Below are 19,527 nucleotides of genomic sequence, written 5' to 3' on the forward strand. Positions count from 1 at the left end.
AATCCTCGTCTCCACCCTATTTATAAAATCCATCTCTGTTTTCACACCACGGCTGATTGTCATTTTACTCAATTAAGGGAGGCTTGGCCAGTTCCCCGAGTCCCCTGGCAATGGACCCGAGGTGGCAGCTTCCCTCTCTGACAATTCCCTCCACTTAAGCTTCATTCTGACAGGCATATTTGTCCCATCCTTGAGCACTGCTATTTTCTTACTCCTAGTGTCTGCTTTGTAGCTTCACTTCTTCTTATTCCTGGTGAATTTCCTGACACGCCAAAGCTGCCATCCTTTCTGAAGGCATTCTCAAGAGAGAGGTCTTATCCAGAGGTACAGCCTGGAGGACACACTGATTCAGGGTTGGAAGAGTGGATGAGCATGAAATAAACGAAAGCCTTGAACTGAGAAGCTAGTGAAGGTAAAACGGAAGAAAATAAAAACCAAAGGAAAATTAGTCTTGGTGGACTGACTGTATGTTTCCAGAAATTTGTCCATCTCCTCTAGGTTATCCATTTTTGTTCCATATAGTTTTTCATAATATTCTCATATGATATTCTGTATTTCTATGTTATTTGCTGTAATCTCTCCATTTTCCTTTCTTATTTTGCTAATTTGTGCTCTTTTTTCTTCTTTGTGAGTTTGGCCAGAGGTTTGTCGATTTTATTTACTTTTTCAAAAAACCAGCTTTTGGTTTGATTGATTTTTTTCTATGGTTTTTTAAATCTCTATTTTGTTTATTTCCTCCCTGATCTTTATTATTTCCTTCCTTCTGCTGCCTTTTGGGGTTTATTGCTCTTCTTTTTCTAGTTCTTTTAGCTGGTGGGTTGTTTATTTGAGATTGTTCTTCTTTTTTTGAGGAAGGCCTGTATCGCTATAAACTTCCCTCTTAGCACTGCCTTTGCTGTGTCCCATAAATTTTGAGTGGTTGTGTTTTCATTTTCATTCGTCTCAAGGTATTTTTTAATTTCAACTTTGATTTCATCATTGACTCACTGGTTTTTTAATAGCATGTTGTTTAATCACCACGCTTTCCTTTTTTTCTTCTTTGTTTCTCTGTAGTTGATTTCTAGTTTCATGGCATTGTGGTCAGTAAAGATGCTTGAGATAATTTCTATCTTCTTAAAATTGTTAAGGTTTCTTTTGTGCCCAAGTACATGATCAATCCTAGAAAATGTTCCACGTGCACTTGAAAAGAATGTATATCCTATTTTGGGGGTGTGTAATGCTCTGAAAATATCCACCAAATCTAATTTTTCTATTGTATTATTTAATTTCTCTGTTGCCTTATTTATTTTCTGTCTGAAAGCTCTGTCTAGTGATGTTTATACGGTGTTAAAATCTCCAACTATGATTGTATTCCCATCGATATCCCCCTTTATCTCTGTTAGTAGTTGTATTAGTTTGAAAATTAATATTCATTTGAAATGCTTCAGCAAAACATTAAGGCTAAAGGGAAGCTAGTGGGCAAGGTAAGAAAGCTCATTTGAAATCACTGGTGTGATTGGATGTTGGAGGACCTGACAAATGACTGTGCATGTCAAAGTCTACATGGTTTAGCGGACACAAGATAAAATGAAGATTGGGTCCTTTTGAACATACTGATCTCATATTCTTCTCTTACACTTTGTAGAGAGCATAGATACAGAGTTAAGGTGAAAGATGAAAAAAAGAGGAGATTATTATGGGAAAACCTCCTGATGCCCAATGCACAACATTGTGCTTAAAGCATAGAAGGCAGTGAGTAAACACTCATACAAGGCAACAAAGATGCAGGAGAATGTTGGCCAACATGCCTAAGTGCTTCTGGGTCAAGATCTGATGCTAATGGAGACTGTTCACTCTTCTGATATCTTCTAGACCTTCACCGTCCAGTATGGCAGCCAACATGTGGCTAGTGAGAACTGGAAATATGGCAAGTTCAAACTGAGATGTGCTGGGGGTATAAAATACAGATTTCAGATTTTGAAAACTTGGTGTGCATAAAATATCTCATTAATTTTTATATTAATAATATGTTGAAATGATAATATTTTAGATATGTTGAGTCAAATAAAATATATTCATTAGATGAGTTTCATCTGTTTCTTCTGATGTTTTAAACATGCGTGCCAGGACATTTTAACACAAGTGCAGCTTGCTTTTGTGGTCCACATTGTACTTCTACTGGACAGACCTGGTCTATAAAAACCAGCTTAGTAGGCTATGAATGGGTCAGCTTGCTTCTCGGGAATGCTGGAAAACCACACTAAACTGAAATAAAATTAAGGCAGACACTCTTTTTAAAAGGTCCTTACAGGCAATGATCTGATCATTCAAATATTTAGAGTGAGGCTTAGTCATAATACCATGTGAGTCTTCTAACTTCTAAGGTCTTCTCTAAAGAAAGGTAGAGGAAGCTTCCATCAAACTCTTACAAAAGTGAACTTTGGAGGAGTGTACTGTGATACATTCAGAGACAGGAAGAGCTTGATAGAAATAAAATCTTAGAATTAGAAACTAAGAAGAGTGTTAATAGGTGGCTCCCCAACATTCCTGCCAATATAGAAGCTAATTAAATGACTGTATGGAAATAGCAATGATCACTGCCACACTCAGAGTGTGCACTGTACCAAAAACTAACACTCTGTGTCATTTGACTCAATCATATGTAACTGGCCTTTGCAAGGACTTTAATTGTAGGCCAAGTGACAGCCTCAAACACAAGATTCCCAGCTAGGGTGCTGACGGCTGCTGTATCTATTTTCACAGCCATGCTCTCATGGTTCAAAATCTCACAAATCAACCACCCAATGGGAACACGAAGTTAATTTCTAACTCACACACTTTACAATGCTTGCAGTACTAGGATAAAATTGATGGTTTGTGTGTGCATATTACAAATGCTGTCTTTGAAAGACAGGAAGCTAATTCACAGTCACTGTCATACTAGAGAAATATTGACTCAAAAGAGTGAATCAGAAGTTGGCCTCCGATATGGACAACAGCGGTATACCAACAAGCTTTAAATATGCCAGCATACACTTGTCTGAGACAGTGCCACCAGATAGGAAGAAGCTGGTGGACCGTGGTAGACCATGGCACGTTTGCAAGTTGGGCTATCGTGTTAAAGTCAATAAAGAGCCGCACATCTACCACCACGCACACGTCCCGCGGATGCAGAGGTGGGAAATGAACCCTCCAGCTACGTATGGTATCAGATGAGTCCTCTTTAGAGTGAAAGGTACTGTTTGGTTTCAGCATTTCTGAAAAGATGTGGCTACATTGGAGAAAAGCCAGGGGAAAAAAAGGGTTAACAAGACAAAAAACAGATCTCCTGTCAAAGGTTAAAAGTTGAAGTTACCAGGAAAGGGACCCTGATGGAGCAACTTAATAACCGGGGACTACGTGACTCAGGGACAAGGGGGATTCTTACAAGGAAAACTGTTACCACCCATCCTCCAGCATGTGTGAATGTGCACGCGTGCGCGCACACACACACACAGGCACACACACACACATCAGGAAAGAATGCACTTACACTAAAGAACAACAGAAACCTATTAAGCAATACCCGGACCGTAAGGACGATCAAGCCTTTTAACAAGCCACTATTAAAGGTCCTACAGTTTCTGTTCCCAGAGACTTGTAAAGATGGAATTGACAGTACTTCCTGCAACATTCTGTTCTGCTAAGGTATACAAACCATTTTTTTTAAGGCAGCCCTGACAAATGTTCTCTTAAACACACTAATCTTGTCATCATCAACTGCTGTTTTGTAGGAATGGGGATTTTGCAGGCCAGTGTAAACAGAGGAGTCGGGAGCACAGGAAGAGAGAGGAATAGGAGAGGGACTTCACAAATAATCAAGATGGGAGGACTGACATGATGACTGCCATTAAAAAATAAAAAAGGAAGGAAGGGAGGAAGGGAGCAAGGGAAGAGGAAGGAAAGAAGGAAAGAGGAAGGAAGGGAAGAAAGAAAGCTACCTGTCTTCGGAATAAACTTGCCTGATGGAGCACAGGAATCAATGAACTCCTGATGCTCTTTCTCATCTAAGAATTGTTCCCCTGTTCCTGAATCGGAGGATAAGCCTTCCTTTTGAGCCCTTCTGCTGCCCTGACACATATTCCGGGACTCTAGTTGCTTCATTCCCATAAGCGGCCTTATCTGTGCTACGTGATCACCTTGAAGGCTTGAATGGCGGGGAGGCGCCTGCCATGAACACTGAGCGGAATAACTGGACACGTGATCTTTCCTTCTTAAGGGATCTGAAGTGGAGTAACAGAGACCGTGGGGGCAGCCGCTGGCGGGGAGCAGCAGCCCAGGGCGAGGGGGCAGCAGGGGGAGAGGCAGCTGCTGCACCGGCCGGGCAGCCGAGGAGAGCCCTGGTACTCACTGCGGGAAGACAGGGAGGGGCCGTCACAAGGGCCACCTCAGATCCCGGTGAGCTTCTGGATGCCACCTGCTCCGAGTCACAGTGAGGCTGAGTGGTCCTGTTTGAACTGGGCATCCTTCATTTTTTTTCCTGCCAGGTTCTTCCCTGCTTCCTTTGGCTGTAGCATCTCTAATGTTCTTACAGGGAACCAACACCTCCCTACATTGAGTCCACGTGTATTGGGGAGGGCTGACTTCATCTTCCACTCGCAAGGATGTGCATGTGACCCAGGCCTGGGTATTCAGAATACTCTGGTCCCTTGGCTGGAGGACCTGGTGACACAACTCAAGACAAGCCAATAGGAGTTGGCCGTTCGACTTTTGCATAATTGTTGGGAAAGAAGCCTTTTCTTTTGGGTTGCTAGGATGGCCACATCTAAGCGCAGAGCCGTGGCTGCCAAGTCTTTACCACAGTGTGGGGAGAACCTGCCTGAGAATGCAGTCAGGATAGAAGAAAGCAGAGCCAAGAGATGAGAAAGGAGAGAGAGAGAGAAATGTTGGTGTCCTGGGTCTAGCAGTACCTAAAGCTAGAGCGCCAGCAGCAAGTTTTCCCAGTAGCTTGAGCAAACCAATCCTCTTTTCTGCTTCAGCCAGCTTGAGTTGGGTTTCCAATGAACATTGCACTGCTCTGATTATCAAAGCAGATCATGATATTTTGCTTGTATGCCTCTGAGGCCAGTGCACTCACTCGGGAATCACTTTCCTTATTTCCGTCTATTCTCTTGAATTACATTTCTACTCAGGAAAATACGACAATTTCTCTCACCATTATATACAAATAAACACAACTAACACATCCCTTTGTATTACTTGATAAATGACATTATGTTGAATTTCTTCAATTTGGTTTATCAGGGTATGTGTAAAATTCTGTACATGAAAATGTGGTGCCCAGTGAGCACGGGGCTGACAGGGAGGTCAGACTTTTAGTCCAAGGTTGGACATTAAGTGACCTCATTCAAATTATGTGATTTTGGATGGGTCATTGACCTTCCTGGGCCCCTGCTCTGTTTCCTCATCAGCAGAACGTATGAGTTAAGCTAAAGGATTTTGATCTTATCTCTATATAGCTCCATAGTGATTCCCTCATTCCCCAAATGATTTCTCATTAGATTACTTCATATACATATATATATACATATGTATATGTATATACAACTCTATGACTATCAGTAGCTTATCAAATCATTTTCTTACCTAGAAATGCCAACCACCAAATTTTTACTTTTTTAAAAGGCTACTATTTCAATAGTCCATCCATCCATCAACCTACGAATTCATTCAATAAGCATTTATTGCTACCACATATTAGAAAATATGTAAAAAAAATTTAGTAAAAAGGTATGACTCCTCCCCTCAAGAACACGCCACTTTAATGGAGAAGACAGACACTCACGTCACTGACTAAATACACCCATGGACACATGTATCATTACCAGCCTTGAGGGCTGCCGCAAAGGACAAATACAGATGCCTCACTACCCTGTAAGTGGGAGGGCTGACCAGACGGGGAGCAGGCAAGCGGGGGTCTCCTGGAAGAGGGGCAACTTGGACTGAAGCTGGTGGGTGAGTGGGAGCCGTGTGGCCCAGACGCTGGGCTGGGGCCCTCCCGGCGCGGGGACGGCCGTGGTATGCTGGACGCTCCGTCGGGCTTGCTCACAGTAACAGGCCACGACCTTTATTAGTCAGCTCTTCCAAAGCCCTTGGTGAAGAAAATTGTTACCATTTCCTCCATCGGCAAGCGAATGTTCAGAAACATGAAAAGCAAAAATCCTTAAGATGTTAAAGAAAGTGCCTGCTGAACTCATGTCCCCATTTCTCGTTCCTGTGCAGCACTGCTGACTCGCTTTAACTTACACCTCGAGGAAGTCACTCGACTTCCCTGGGTCTTGGTTTTGTCATCAATAAAACATGAGAATCTAGACATGATTCCTAAGGCCTCTTGGGTCCAGCATCTCTTATGTTTCTGGAAATACACCTGAGTTAGTAGAGAGGGGAGGAGACTCCATGGTGAATCCTATGAAACCCACTTGTGGCTATATTTAAAAAACAGAATCAGAGCGCACTCACAGTACGAGGAAATGTTGTAGGAACTGGAGCTATGGAAATGCGGGATGCATGGAGCCAAAAATGGTTAATGCATCCACAGCTAATGCAGGGAAACTGTGATGAAGGGTTTCCTTGGCAATTGAATTATTTAAAGGCAAAGTAACTCATTTTGATCAAAGACTGGTTTCTGTTTCTCATCCTCTCTATGGGTTCTTCAGTTGTAATTCAGTGGAAAGGGACAAATCCATTTCACTAAAAAACAAAGGTCATCCAAAAATAGCAAGGAAAGGGCAATCTGGTCGGATCCAAGGAAGCAGATACTCTGGTGGGAGAGGCCTGCTCAGCCCCACTGTGCCCTTGAGTGGCCTGCGCATCCTTAGGATCACTTCCATCACAAACTGGTTTCGGCGGATCCCTCAAGCTCTCGAATCATTTGGGGCAAGCGACACCAGAATTTACAGGGACCTGACATCTGTCAGTCTGAATGCAAAGCCTTGGATTTCAACCCAGCCAGCTCCTTCTAGAGGAGGCAAAAGGACAATAGCTATTTCTTAGCATGCATAATCGATGCTGCAGGGGTTGCTAGGCAACGGGCAGGGAGATTGTCAAACATCCCTGGTGCCTCCAGTGGAAGAGAGCAGCCCTGGCAGTCACTCCTCAGAGGTGACAGGCTCGGCAGGTCCTGGAAGCCGCATTTGTTTGGTTTATCTCATTCCTTTAAAAAAAAAACAAAAAAAAAACAAAAAAACCTTCATTTGGTCAGGACTGAGCCATAGGCATTTTCCTCCCAGGCTCATTAGATGGTCTGAATATACTTTCAATCTGCCCTCCCCTCCTGAAAATGAGCAGGTCAGGCTGGAGAGAGGCAGCGCTATGAAAGGTCCGTGTATTTTCTGACCCAATTCATCCTGGAGCCCATGAAAGATCTGGTTTGTTTCTTGTGCAGCTGTAGCCTCTGGATCCGTGCAAATTAAAAGGAGCCTCCTCTCTGAAGCTTGAAATCATTCTAGCAAACATTACCAAAGCCTCTGGTTTCAACACACCATTCACACTCAAGGTCATTGAGATGAGGTTTCTTAAGTGTGCGACCTTGAAGTCGAAATGAATTTTTAAGCTGTCAGGCGTTTTGTTCCCTCCACATGAGATAAAGGGACAAATTCGTTTTGTTTTATTTTTGTTTTGTGTTTTCGCAGTGATCATTACAGAGCAAATGCTCATTGCAGGTCATGAATTTGCAAACACTGTTGGGCAAAGCCAAGAGGTTTATGGGTACTAGGTCCGGGTCTGGGTCAGAGGTGGGGTTAGGGCTATGAAACCAGCAAGAAGCCTCACGGACAGCAGTGATGGGAATATGTCCGGGGGTAAGCATGCCATGGGCAGGACAACTGGCTACACACTGCTGACGCTGGCAAATCCTTCATCATTACTAGCCCAAGCCCTGAACCCTGTTTCAGCATGAGTTTGGAAGGAAATGTAACGTATGAGTTGAGGGTACCCTGAGTGTGCTATGCAGCCTCCTCTCCTTAAAGGCACCGCAAAAAGTACAGAGAAGCAGGCACAGAATAAGGGATGATACTAAGATGAAAGGCTATTCCCACTGAGAAATTTTGAGTCTTTCTATCAGGCTGAGTTCCCTCGGCTATTCCTATACTGTCCTCTAGGATTCCCTCGGCTCCCAGGATTCTCTCACATTCAAAGATTTCGCCTTGTGACCCTGTGAAGTGAATTCAGAGTCTGAAGGCCTGACTGAGCTCCCTGGATGGTCTCCAAACATCAGTGGAAGCACAGCCCGGAATGTGAATCCATGGTCTTCAGTCTCCTTGTCTGTAACACATGGCTAGATTAGGATTAGACGCTCCTGAAGCACCTTCCAGCTCTCACATTTTATCAGTCTAGGAATCTACAAAAATAGAGGCACCTTTTGGTCCCATTTTTCCAAAGATAACAGCAGAAGAAAAGCAAAGACTGCAGATGGAACACTGCCAAATGTTCTGAACATTTTGTGCTTTAAAAAATAACAAACTTTTTGAGTAAATGAAAGAAAAGAGGGAGCGATCGCGGCAGCAGGAATGAAACATCTCCAGTGTCTCTGCAGGAGTCACTCCACACCACTCACCCCACTTGACCTCACATCTCTCCTCCAGTGTCGGTCTCACTCTCCCCCTCCCTTTGCCCGTCTTAGTGGGATGATGTTTATTTGATAGACGTGACATCCATCGTCCCTAGAAAGGTCTACCTTTTATTCACCCCAAAGTGTAGCTTTTTAGGAGCTTTTGCTGAGAGTCTAAGAGCATCTGGGCCACCCGACTCCATTACTTTTGACGACAACGGAACCAAATGCACAGGGTTTCATTTGGATGAATTTTAACAGAAAGTGTGTTTAGTCTGCAGGTTGGGTAAGTTCAAGAATCATGTTATTTCTCTCTGGGTCACTCGTTACATATATGTTGAAGTATTTTAATGCTCAGCACAACAGCAATGGAATACATATCATTTTAAAAAATGAGAAGTTGTCCAGGTTATAACCAGTAAATAAATGCCATTCTCACAAATATTCTGTGTTTGGCCAAAACAAGCAAACACAATCTAATCATTTTATGTGATGCCAAGAAGTTACATTTTATTACATTAGCCATGTCCATATTCATTTGGCACTTCATTCATTTTATAAAAATATGCCTCTTTTCAGTGCTTTACATATATTATCCAATACTTTAGTGAGTGTATTTTTTTTTATTTTGATGATGCGTATGTAAAAGATCTGCTGAAGTCTTTTGTGCTATTTTTGTCAATTCTTGTGTTTTAGAGAGCTCCATGGAAACTTCAGCCCTTTCAATATTGTTTATCTTATTGAAGACCAGGTCTCCTTTTTGAGTTTATGGGGAAATGGCTATGATGAAGGGCTTTCAGACTTCTTTATTTGAGTAAAACCTTCTGTCTCATGGGGTGGTGGACTCCCCGAGAGATGCCACCCACCTGGGATGGAATCATGCCTGTGCTTTACAAAATCCTGGGGCCTGGGGGACACTTGCGAGGGACAAAGTAAGATATAACAGAAGTTCTCAGCAGAACAGAGGCTGAGAGGAGGAGTGAAGGCCACAGTCTCCCTTCCAGAACCTCAAACACAAGACAAGCTTCAGCTGAGCTTGGACAAGTACCAGGCAATCTGAGGAGGCAGGTGAGTCTCCAAGGCTTGGCTGGTTGGCTTCTGTTTGACCCCCGTGACCTCCATCCAGAATTTAGTTAACATGGACTTGGAAGAGCAGCTCAGAGTTATTCCCAGCCTGCAGACTGGTGGGTTGTCCTGAGAAGAACCTCTGACAGTTGGATGTGCCCCAAATATCCTTCCCACCATCCATTTAACTAAAGGAATTTGAACACATCTGCCACAGCGGATATCATTTGCTCCCAAACTGGCCACTACAATAAAATAAAATAAAATAAAATAAAATAAAATAAAATAAAATAAAATAAAATAAAGCAACAGTTCCAAGCATCAGCGTGACTATGAATAATGAGACATTCTGGAGCATTCTCTTACCTTCACTGCCACCAAGATCTTGTCCTGCTCAGGACAGAGGTTATAGCATTCAGCTAGGAAAACTTTTCCAAAGGCTCCTTCGCCTAGCTCCCTTTTCAGAACAATGTTATGTCTCTTGATGTGCTGAACAACTGTAAAACAAACACAGAATGGAAATTGGAATCGAAGTGTGCGGAGCGGAGGGCAGGGGGCAGGGAGTCGGTGGGCTGCATCCTGAGCTTGCAGGCCCCAGATTCTCTCGCCTCTGCTCATGGAGAACTGAAGGAGAAGCTCAGGTCCATCCTCAAGGCCCACCCAGAAGGACTGGAAGGCAGCCACCTCGACTTGCTCTCCTGAGTTGAATTATCGTTTTGGATAGAACGAAAGCAACCACCTTGCTGTTGGCTGTCATTAATGAGCTTTGCAGACTAGGAAAGAGGAGAGTGGAGAAGGGAATGGATGTTAACGGCGATCTCTCTCTAGCCAGGTGCTTTGCAGGTATCTGTCAGTTATGTGTCTAGTGGGGAAGGCAGAGAGCTTGCCAAGAAGCCCGAAGTCTTTGTGAAGGCCCCTCCGTCCCCTGAGGGAAGATGCTCAGAGGACCCAAAGGGAAAAGGCAAGATCTGTGCGTTGCTGTTTAAGCCATGTCCTCACCTCACTGTGAGATTCATCATTGAATCTCAGTGACTCCTTTTGGTTAGTGTCTAGACTGTCTGTGCTAAAGGCTGGCTTCCTTTGCTCCTTTCTAAGATCATGTTCTAATTTTGGCTCTCCCAAGCCAAGAAGGGACAAGAACAGGGGCATCTGGGGAAGGAAGAACATTTCTCCCTTTCATCTAGAGCAGAGCTGGTCCACGTCACCCATTCGTACGCCTTCGTGGGGAAGGAGGCAGGAGTGGTCCAGGGTCTCAGGACGCAGCCAGTGGAGAAGCCCGAGGGGAGACCCTGCAGAGGACTGACTGCAGTGCGAGCTTGTGCCCCTTTACCCGGCACATCACATGCTGGATCCCTTAGCAAAAGGCTTTTCTGAACTCCTCAGATATGAATGGCAGAATTAAAAAGAGGTCGTGACTCCCTCTAGATCTCGGAATGTGTTGCCAATCATGCTCCCTCTGTTTCCTGTGAAGCATTCCTCCCTGCATTTTAGACCCTGGGAAACTGAGTCAGCAGGAATTTCAGTGATGCTCAGCGTGGGAATGGAGGGCCTGGGATTCAAACTCAGGTTTGTCTGAATCCAGACTCTGATTTTTCTTCCACACCACAAAATGTCTTTTCAATTGTAGGTTGTGTTAAGTGTGACAAGAGAAACAGAAATAGGTAAGTAATAAAGGAAGAAGTAAAAATAGCTCCCCAGCTTTCTCTCTGCTTAGTTCACTCCTCAAAGGCTAGTTCAAATTCTCAAAAGTTCAAAAGAAATGTGAAGCATATCTGTGCAGTGTTAATAATAACAATAAAATGAATACTCGTGGACCCACATTCCATTTAAGAAACAGAGTATCACTAGTACTTTGAAGCAACACTGTTCTTTCTCAGTTGTATCCACTTCCTGCTCACCTCCCAGGGAAAACCATCATCCTGAATTTTGTGCTAATCATTTCCCTTTTGGTTTGCTACCAATGACATCTCCCCAATGGGAGACCACTAGGCTTTGCCTGTTTTGAGTCTATGTAAATGGGATCATACCACGTGCCTTCTTCCGCATTGTGCATCCATCACTCAACAATGTCCCTGAGATTGAGTTACATTCTGTGCATCAGTAATTCTTTTGCTTTCCCTACTTTATAATATTCTGTGGAAGGACTGTAACGCCACTTATTTATCCATTCTGTGTTGATGGATATGTTATACAGTTTCCTTTTAGACATAACTTGATAGAAAATGCCACTGATGATTAAGGTTTTGCTTTAATAGGATATTCCCCCTGATAATTCATGTGGTTTGGAGCTGTGGCTGCTTTCTTGGGCCTCTGGGAACTCAGGGTGGTAAAAATCAAAAGGTCTTTTATGAGCAACATTATTAATGAATATAAGAATGTGTATTAATTTCTCATGCTCCAGGAGCAATGCCTGAATTTAAGAGGAGAGAAATGTGTTCATTAGGTAGAGTGCCCATATAAAGAGACAAATGTAATTCTTGCAGAGAATTAGCTGCCCTATTTAAATCTAATATTTAACTCCTTAGGTTGTCACATGTTCATTGAGAATGAAATTGCCACTTGATTTACTTTACACTCTAACGAGACTAAGGCAAGTATTTAACCTTTTTTTTTTTTTCATTAAATTTGCACTTTTCCTTTCTCCTTTCCTCTCGCCCTCATTTCTTTCCTTCTTTCTCTCTCTCTCTGTTTCTTTTCTTTCTTTCTTTCTTTCTTTCTTTCTTTCTTTCTTTCTTTCTTTCTTTCTTTCTTTCTTTCTTTCTTTCTTTCTTTCTTTCTTTCTTTCTTTCTTTCTTTCTTTCTTTCCTTCCTTCCTTCCTTCCTTCATTTCTTCCTTTCCCAAGCTGTAAAAAAAATGTTGGTGGGAAATAAGTTTCTAAAGCTATGGATAAAGCCACCATTTCATCATCTTCAAAATTAAAATTGATGAGACCATTTTTTCCATGTTAAGTTTAAAAGGGGTAAATGCATCATTAAGAAATGGGTTATTTTGCATTCATTTGCTCTGTTAGTTTGGGATATAAGAGATTACATGAATGGTGGCCTTTTGCCAAAGTACTTCCTCTAAACAGAATGAATTTCTCTCTTCTAAGACTGGAAGTTGCTTAGGGGCACAGGTAGCAATTTTGTGTCTGTATTTGCACTCCTGACAGGCCTCACAGTGCTTTGCACACAGCTGGTACTATCTAAACATCTGTTGAAAAATGTACCAAATGATAATAAAAACAACAAGTACTGTTTAGTAATGTTATTTCAGTTAACTGGCAACAGCCCTACCGGGTCTGTAAGCAACGAAGCAGCCCAGTTCCCCCGAGACGCCAGGAGTAGGAGACCGACTGCTCTGAAGCTATCACATCCTCGAGACAGAATCTCTTCCCATTCTCTTCCAGGACAACATCAGGACTAGTCCCAACCTGCCTCGTTCCCTGTTTCCCTCCATCACCGCAGGAAGTCCTCAGCACTCTGTTGGGGCAGCCTCTCACCCTCAAATTGCTTGTAAGTGCCCCAGGCTGAGCCCCACCACCTCCCTCACAAACCCTTCCACGGGTCCTCTGGGCTCCCTCCCTGTCATCCACGAGCTCCTTGTATCCCTGATCTCTCCTTAAACTTCTGTTTACCTCCTTGAAGCAAATAAAACTTTGGCTATGCCTGAGGACACCCATGCCTCGCCCCTGCAGCTCTCTCAAACCAACGCCATCCCCGCCCCTCACCCCCAAGTACTTCAAGGCCTGTGGGCCGTTTTCTGACCATTACTCCCCATCTCCTGCTGGAGCCCCAGACCTCAGAAAGCATCCATTTCAGGGAGCCATCAGCCTGTACCACGTCTGCCCTCTCACTGCTGGCATCTTGGCCCCTCCTCTCACCTACTGAGCTCCCCTCTCCGCTCTGTTGGTGCCATCAATCTCAGAGCCCCAGGCACAGAGGAGGGAAGTCACTTGCCCAAGCTGTACAAACACTGGCCTGCCATTTATCCTATGTCTTTCGATAGTTCAGCTAAGAGGCCAGGCACTGGGAGGTTTGGTCTGGCTGTTTGCACGGCACTAAGCTGACTTTTTCCGGAAGCAAGACATTCTTAATGAAGGAAGTAATGCACTGATTCATATTCTGGACCATCTCATGGTGGATGAACACTTTGAACAACACTGCCTTAAAGGGACCTGTGAACATTTGGATTCGTTTTATACAAAATATCCTGAGTGAAGTGAGTCTAAAGATTCCATGATGTAACCAACAAGGGCCTATTGTATAGCACAGGGAACTATTTAATAGCTTGTAATAACCTACAGTGGAAAAAAATATGAAAAAGAGTATATATATATATATATATATATATATATATATATATATATATATATATATAAAACTGAATCACTATGCTCCACATCAGAAACTAGCACAACATTGTAAATCAACTATATTTCAAATTTAGAAAATATTCCATGAAAAGTAAGCTGTTGGGTAGGCATGTTGAAATTTTTACATGCTTCATTTCTCTGAAGTCTGTCAATTCTCTGCTTTTAACTCTGTGGAGACTTGGGTAAAACAACCTCAAACCCAACATGAATAACTAATAAAAAAAAAAATTAAAGCCCAAACTCTACCATAAATGGCTTCCCAGATTTGGAGGAAAACTCAAAACAATAGTTGATGTTTTTAAAAAGAGTTTTACATGAAAGGTTTCTCTTTGAAATTCACCTTGCCAAAAAGCAAACAAACAAAAAAGAATATCAAGAAGAGGTGTGGGTGGTGCAGGAACTACACCACCAAAGTCCTGTGGCCTGCAGACTGATCTGTGTATGTTCATACACTCAAAACAAAGTGTGCGATTAGATTATTGTGCAGATACATCACTCTGCGGAATCAGGGAGAAATTGATGAGCAGCAATAGTCATTGAGACGAGGGGCTGAAAACTGTCTGATGTCTTCATCATTAATGGAATTTTCCAGAGTTGAAATTTGGTGCCCTTGGCCATTTGCTTCATGAGTACCAGAACTGAGGAGATTTCCAGTTTTGTGTTAGTATCACATTGCAGCCACTGAAAAATGCATTTTGTCACAAAGTAGCTTCAGTAGTTTACAGAGATGCTTGGTTTAAATCAAATTTCTGGTATCAATATCTCCCAAAAGCAGATATTCTATACATACAGACAGGCTATAGTATTAATCCATGTCTCCATTCATTACTGCTAACTCTAAAACTAAAAAACAAATAAATAAATATAACCCTACCCACTTAAGGTTGAAATAGGAAATATACCCTTTCCATTTCCTCAGTGATGGGGTTCTCCGAGAAATGCTTGACCCTGGACCTATTCTGCTCAACACATGGAACTTAACTTGAAATATTTATTGAGTCTCTGATAAATGCCAAGTATTAAGTGATCTACAGTAAAAAGAAAAGATATTTTAAAGTTTTGAGCAGGATGATAAAAAGTAACACACCCCAGAAGACAATGTTCTGTATTAGGAGCAATCTCTCTGTCTCCCTACAGACCTAAATGTAGGGCCTGCCTCAGTGGTTCCATCCCAAGGGACCAGATGCTGTGATGGGAAGAGAAGTTCAGGATCACCGAGGCTGGCTCCCTCATGTTTGACAGCCAGTGGGGTCTCAGAAAGGTGAAGTGACTTCCCCAGGGCCACACAGCTAGAAGGTGACTGTGCTAGGACTCAAATCCCTGGCTCTCGCAAGAGTGACCCCTGGCCTCTAACACAAGCCTTTATTCAAGACTGCAGGCGGTGAGCATTCCCTGACTTCAAAGCGAAAACAGCTATATCATTCAGTTAATTATCTCTTCAACTAGAAATACTTGAAGCATTCACGTTTCTCATCTGAAACAGATCAAGTATCTCATAATGAAGAATTTCATTAGAAAATGGCCAATAAACATAAAATATGAGTGCAAAAAGCAGGATGTCAAGGTGAAATACTTTGAAAAATGCTTGAGCTTGATTTCAAATGCAATTAACAAAAATTACTTACTAAAAACCTTAATGTCTACTTCCTAGGGAGCATATCAAAATACATAAAATCATCCACCTTGTAAAAATAAAACTGTATGAAGGACGGGAACTCTGTTTTAGAATTTCATCTCTATTTTTAATTAAGATATAAGTCGGGATGAAACTGAAAATAAATGCAATTCAGACCACAGATGTAAAACACACCGGGACAAGACAAAGCCAAATATTCATAAATAACATTAATGATGAAATAGAACATGTAATAATACCGAGCCATTCTTAAGCACTTTCCAGGAAAAAAAAATCCCAATGTGCATTACCATCAATTAATTTTCATATCCCTCTGAATGAGGTCAATAGTCACATTTATTTTGCAGATGACACCACAATTAATTGACTAACTTGTGGTCATAGAGCAATCCACTTATCCTTTTCCAAGTGCAATTTCCCATGAAATGAGGAAATAGGGAGGGAAGAGAGGGGGCCTAACATGTGCTGATTGCTATTATGGGCCAGAAAATGTGCCAAGAGGTTGACAAGGGTTATCAATCTTCATAGCAATCCAGTGGGGTATCCTTATCTCCATTTCCACATTGAAGTAAAAAGAAGAGGGTCGTATGTACTAAATAATGCATCCAAGTTGGTACAACTGGTAACTGAGTTTGAATTTTTTTTCCACTATAACACTATCCCTTTCTTCGGCTTTCTTGTAAGAGACAGTGAAAAGTAAGCTTGACTTTGCCCACCTAGGGAGTCATGGGTCTACTTTTTAGGTTCAGCAAAACTTTATGAAGGACCTACTCTAGCCCAGGCATTTTTCTAGGGCCTAGTAAAAAGAATGCACAAAATAATCTCTGTCTTCGAGGAACTCACAACCTAAAAGGGCAAAAAAACACATATGCTTATCCCTATTATAACTTTTACGTACAGCTTTGCTTCCTTCACAAAAAATTTCAGGTACTTTATATGATCATACAAGGGAAAACAAAAACTTAAACAAGAACTTAAGTCAGAGAAAACAGAAAAGAAGGCTAAAACAAAATGCTAAGCAGACATGCAAACGTGCAGACACTAGGGTCCCATGTAGCTACTCAAGTGAAGTCAGAATTTGACTCTGAGCTTCCTGGCAGCAGAAGCCAGAAGGGAAACACAGTAATTTATAAAAATTTTGACTACCCATAAGTAAGAGCACAGAAATTCCTTGCGGTAAGTAAAATTCTTCATGGTATTTAGTTTTGAAAGCAATATGTCGAATGGATTTTACGTAGGAGATCAACGTCCTTAACAACATCTGTCAAGTAAATAGTGATTTCCCAAGAATCTTTTTTTTTTACATTTTTTTATTGAGTTATAGTCATCTTACAATGTTGTGTCAAATTCCAGTGTAGAGCACAATTTTTCAGTTATACATGAGCATACATATATTCATGGTCACATTTTTTTTTTTGCTGTGAGCTACCACAAGATCTTGTACACACTTTCCTGTGCTATACAGTATAATCTTGTTTATCTATTCTACATTTTGAAATCCAAGTCTGTCCCTTCCCACCCTCCGACCCCTTGGCAACCACAAGTTTGTATTCTATGCCTATGAGTCTGTTTCTTTTTTGTATTTATGTTCTTTTTTTTTTTAAGATTCCACATATAAGTGATCTCATATGGTATTTTTCTTTCTCTTTCTGGCTTACTTCACTTAGAATGACATTCTCCAGGAACATCCATGTTGCTGTAAATGGCATTATGTTTTTATGGCTGAATAGTATTCCACTGTATAAATATACCACCTCTTCTTTATCCAGTCATCTGTCAATGGACATTTAGGCTGTTTCCATGTCTTGGCTATTGTAAATAGTGCTGCTATGAACATTGGGGTGCAGGTGTCATTTTGAAGTAGGGTTTCTTCTGGATATAAGCCCAGGAGCGGGATTCCTGGGTCATACGGTAAGTCTATTCCTAGTCTTTTGAGGAATCTCCATACTGTTTTCCACAGTGGCTGCACCAAACTGCAGTCCCACCAGCAGTGTAGGAGAGTTCCCTTTTCTCCACAGCCTCTCCAGCATTTGTCATTTGTGGACTTTTGAATGATGGCCATTCTGACTGGTGTGAGGTGATACCTCATTGCAGTTTTGATTTGCATTTCTCTGATAATTAGTGATATTGAGCAATTTTTCATGTGCCTATTTATCATTTGTATGTCTTCCTTGGAGAATTGCTTGTTTAGGTCTTCTGCCCATTTTTGGATTGGGTTGTTTGTTTTTTTCTTATTAAGTCATATGAGCTGCTTATATATTCTGGAGATCAAGCTTTTGTCAGTTTCATATGCAAAAATTTTCTCCCATTCCGTAGGTTGTCGTTTTGTTTTACTTATGGTTTCCTTTGCTGTGCAGAAGCTTGTAAGTTTCATTAGGTCCCATTTGTTTATTCTTGCTTTTATTTCCATTGCTTGGGGTAGACTGTCCTAGGAGAACATTTTTGAGATGTATGTGAAATAATGTTTTGCCTATGTTTTCTTCTAGGAGGTTTATTGTATCTTATCTTATATTTAAGTCTTTGATCCATTTTGAGTTTATTTTTGTGTATGGTGTAAGGGAGTGTTCTAGCTTCACTGATTTACATGCTGCTGTCCAGTTTTCCCAACACCATTTGCTGAAGAGACTGTCTTTATTCCATTGTATATTCTTGCCTCCTTTGTCGAAGATTAGTTGACCAAAAGTTTGTGGGTTCATTTCTGGGCTTTCTATTCTGTTCCATCGGTCCATATGTCTGTTTTTGTACCAATACCATGCTGTCTTGATAACTGTAGCTCTATAGTATTGTCTGAAGTCTGGGAGAGTTATTCCTCCAGCCTCTTTCTTTTTTTTCAGTAATGTTTTGGCAATTCTAGGTCTTTTGTGGTTCCATATAAATTTTATTATGATTTGCTCTAGTTCTGTGAAATATGCCCTGGGTAATTTGATAGGGATTTCATTAAATCTATAGATCCAAGAATATTTCTGATGGCAGAGCTCAACAAGAAATAAACATATGACACAAAAGCCACCCTCAGTTAAATATTGCACGAGTCCACAGCGCTTAGCATCATAATGGCATAAAAAGCAATGTCTGTGGGCTGACTCAAGAATGCTTTGGGGACAGGGTTAAAGAATAGATGTAATTTCCCACACCCACTGCTGGGCCTAGAACATATTAGGCAATCAATACTATTTTATGAATAAATAATAACATGAACATGCAAAAATAGATGAGTAATTGAACAAGAGATGAGAATGGTGGGAAAGAGTACTTTATATGATCACACAAGGGCATACAAGGTGGGGGAAGAGAAAAAGCAAGGCTGAGGAGGAGAAGACGGCCAGAGTGTTGTTTAAGAAATTGTGATTGATCTTGTCCTGGCCTGAAGAGAAAGAGCCGGTGACATGCAGTAAAAGGAGGGTGAGGTTGGCTCCTAGAGGGCCTTGAACACCTCACTAAATAGTTTAAACAAGTTCAGGCACTAGTATGTATGGACTCTTGGACAAATGACTTCAGTGCCCTTTGCCCTCATTTCATCATGTTTAAATGAAGGAGTTTGGACTAAACAGCATGTTAGGTCTGCTCCAGCACACACATTCCACCATCAGTGAGCTCGTGCCTTTGTTTTCTATGTAAGTCTTACGTAGCGCTATGAAGACTTTTGAGCATGGAGGAAGAATGACAAGGACAAATTAGATTATTCTGGCAGCCGTAAAACCAGAGGCAGAGAGGCTGGTCCAGGTAGAACTCTAGATCTCGTTCTTGTTGAGGTCTGTGCTGCGTTGAAGGTGGGTCCTATCCAGGTACCTACCCATCCTCCCTCTCCAGCCCCTTGGCCATTGAATGCACATGGATGACAGACCCCTAGAAGGCTGAGGTCAAGCCGATGACCCCAAAGGGAACAGAGGATGTCACTGAGGACT

At 41.9% G+C, this 19,527-nt stretch overlaps 1 protein-coding gene across 3 annotated transcripts in view; it reads right to left on the minus strand.

The window, feature by feature from the left end:
* NTRK2 (neurotrophic receptor tyrosine kinase 2) overlaps positions 1–19,527 on the minus strand; it is a 327,597-nt gene that overhangs the window by 73,319 nt on the left and 234,751 nt on the right. For all 3 annotated transcript variants that reach the window (XM_074363095.1, XM_074363094.1, XM_074363096.1), the window contains exon 16: positions 9,998–10,128. In XM_074363095.1, coding sequence (XP_074219196.1) covers positions 9,998–10,128 — 131 coding nt within the window. The remainder of the gene's footprint in view (positions 1–9,997; positions 10,129–19,527) is intronic.

The sequence above is a fragment of the Camelus bactrianus genome, chromosome 4 (assembly GCF_048773025.1).
Source record: "Camelus bactrianus isolate YW-2024 breed Bactrian camel chromosome 4, ASM4877302v1, whole genome shotgun sequence".
NCBI lineage: Eukaryota > Metazoa > Chordata > Mammalia > Artiodactyla > Camelidae > Camelus > Camelus bactrianus.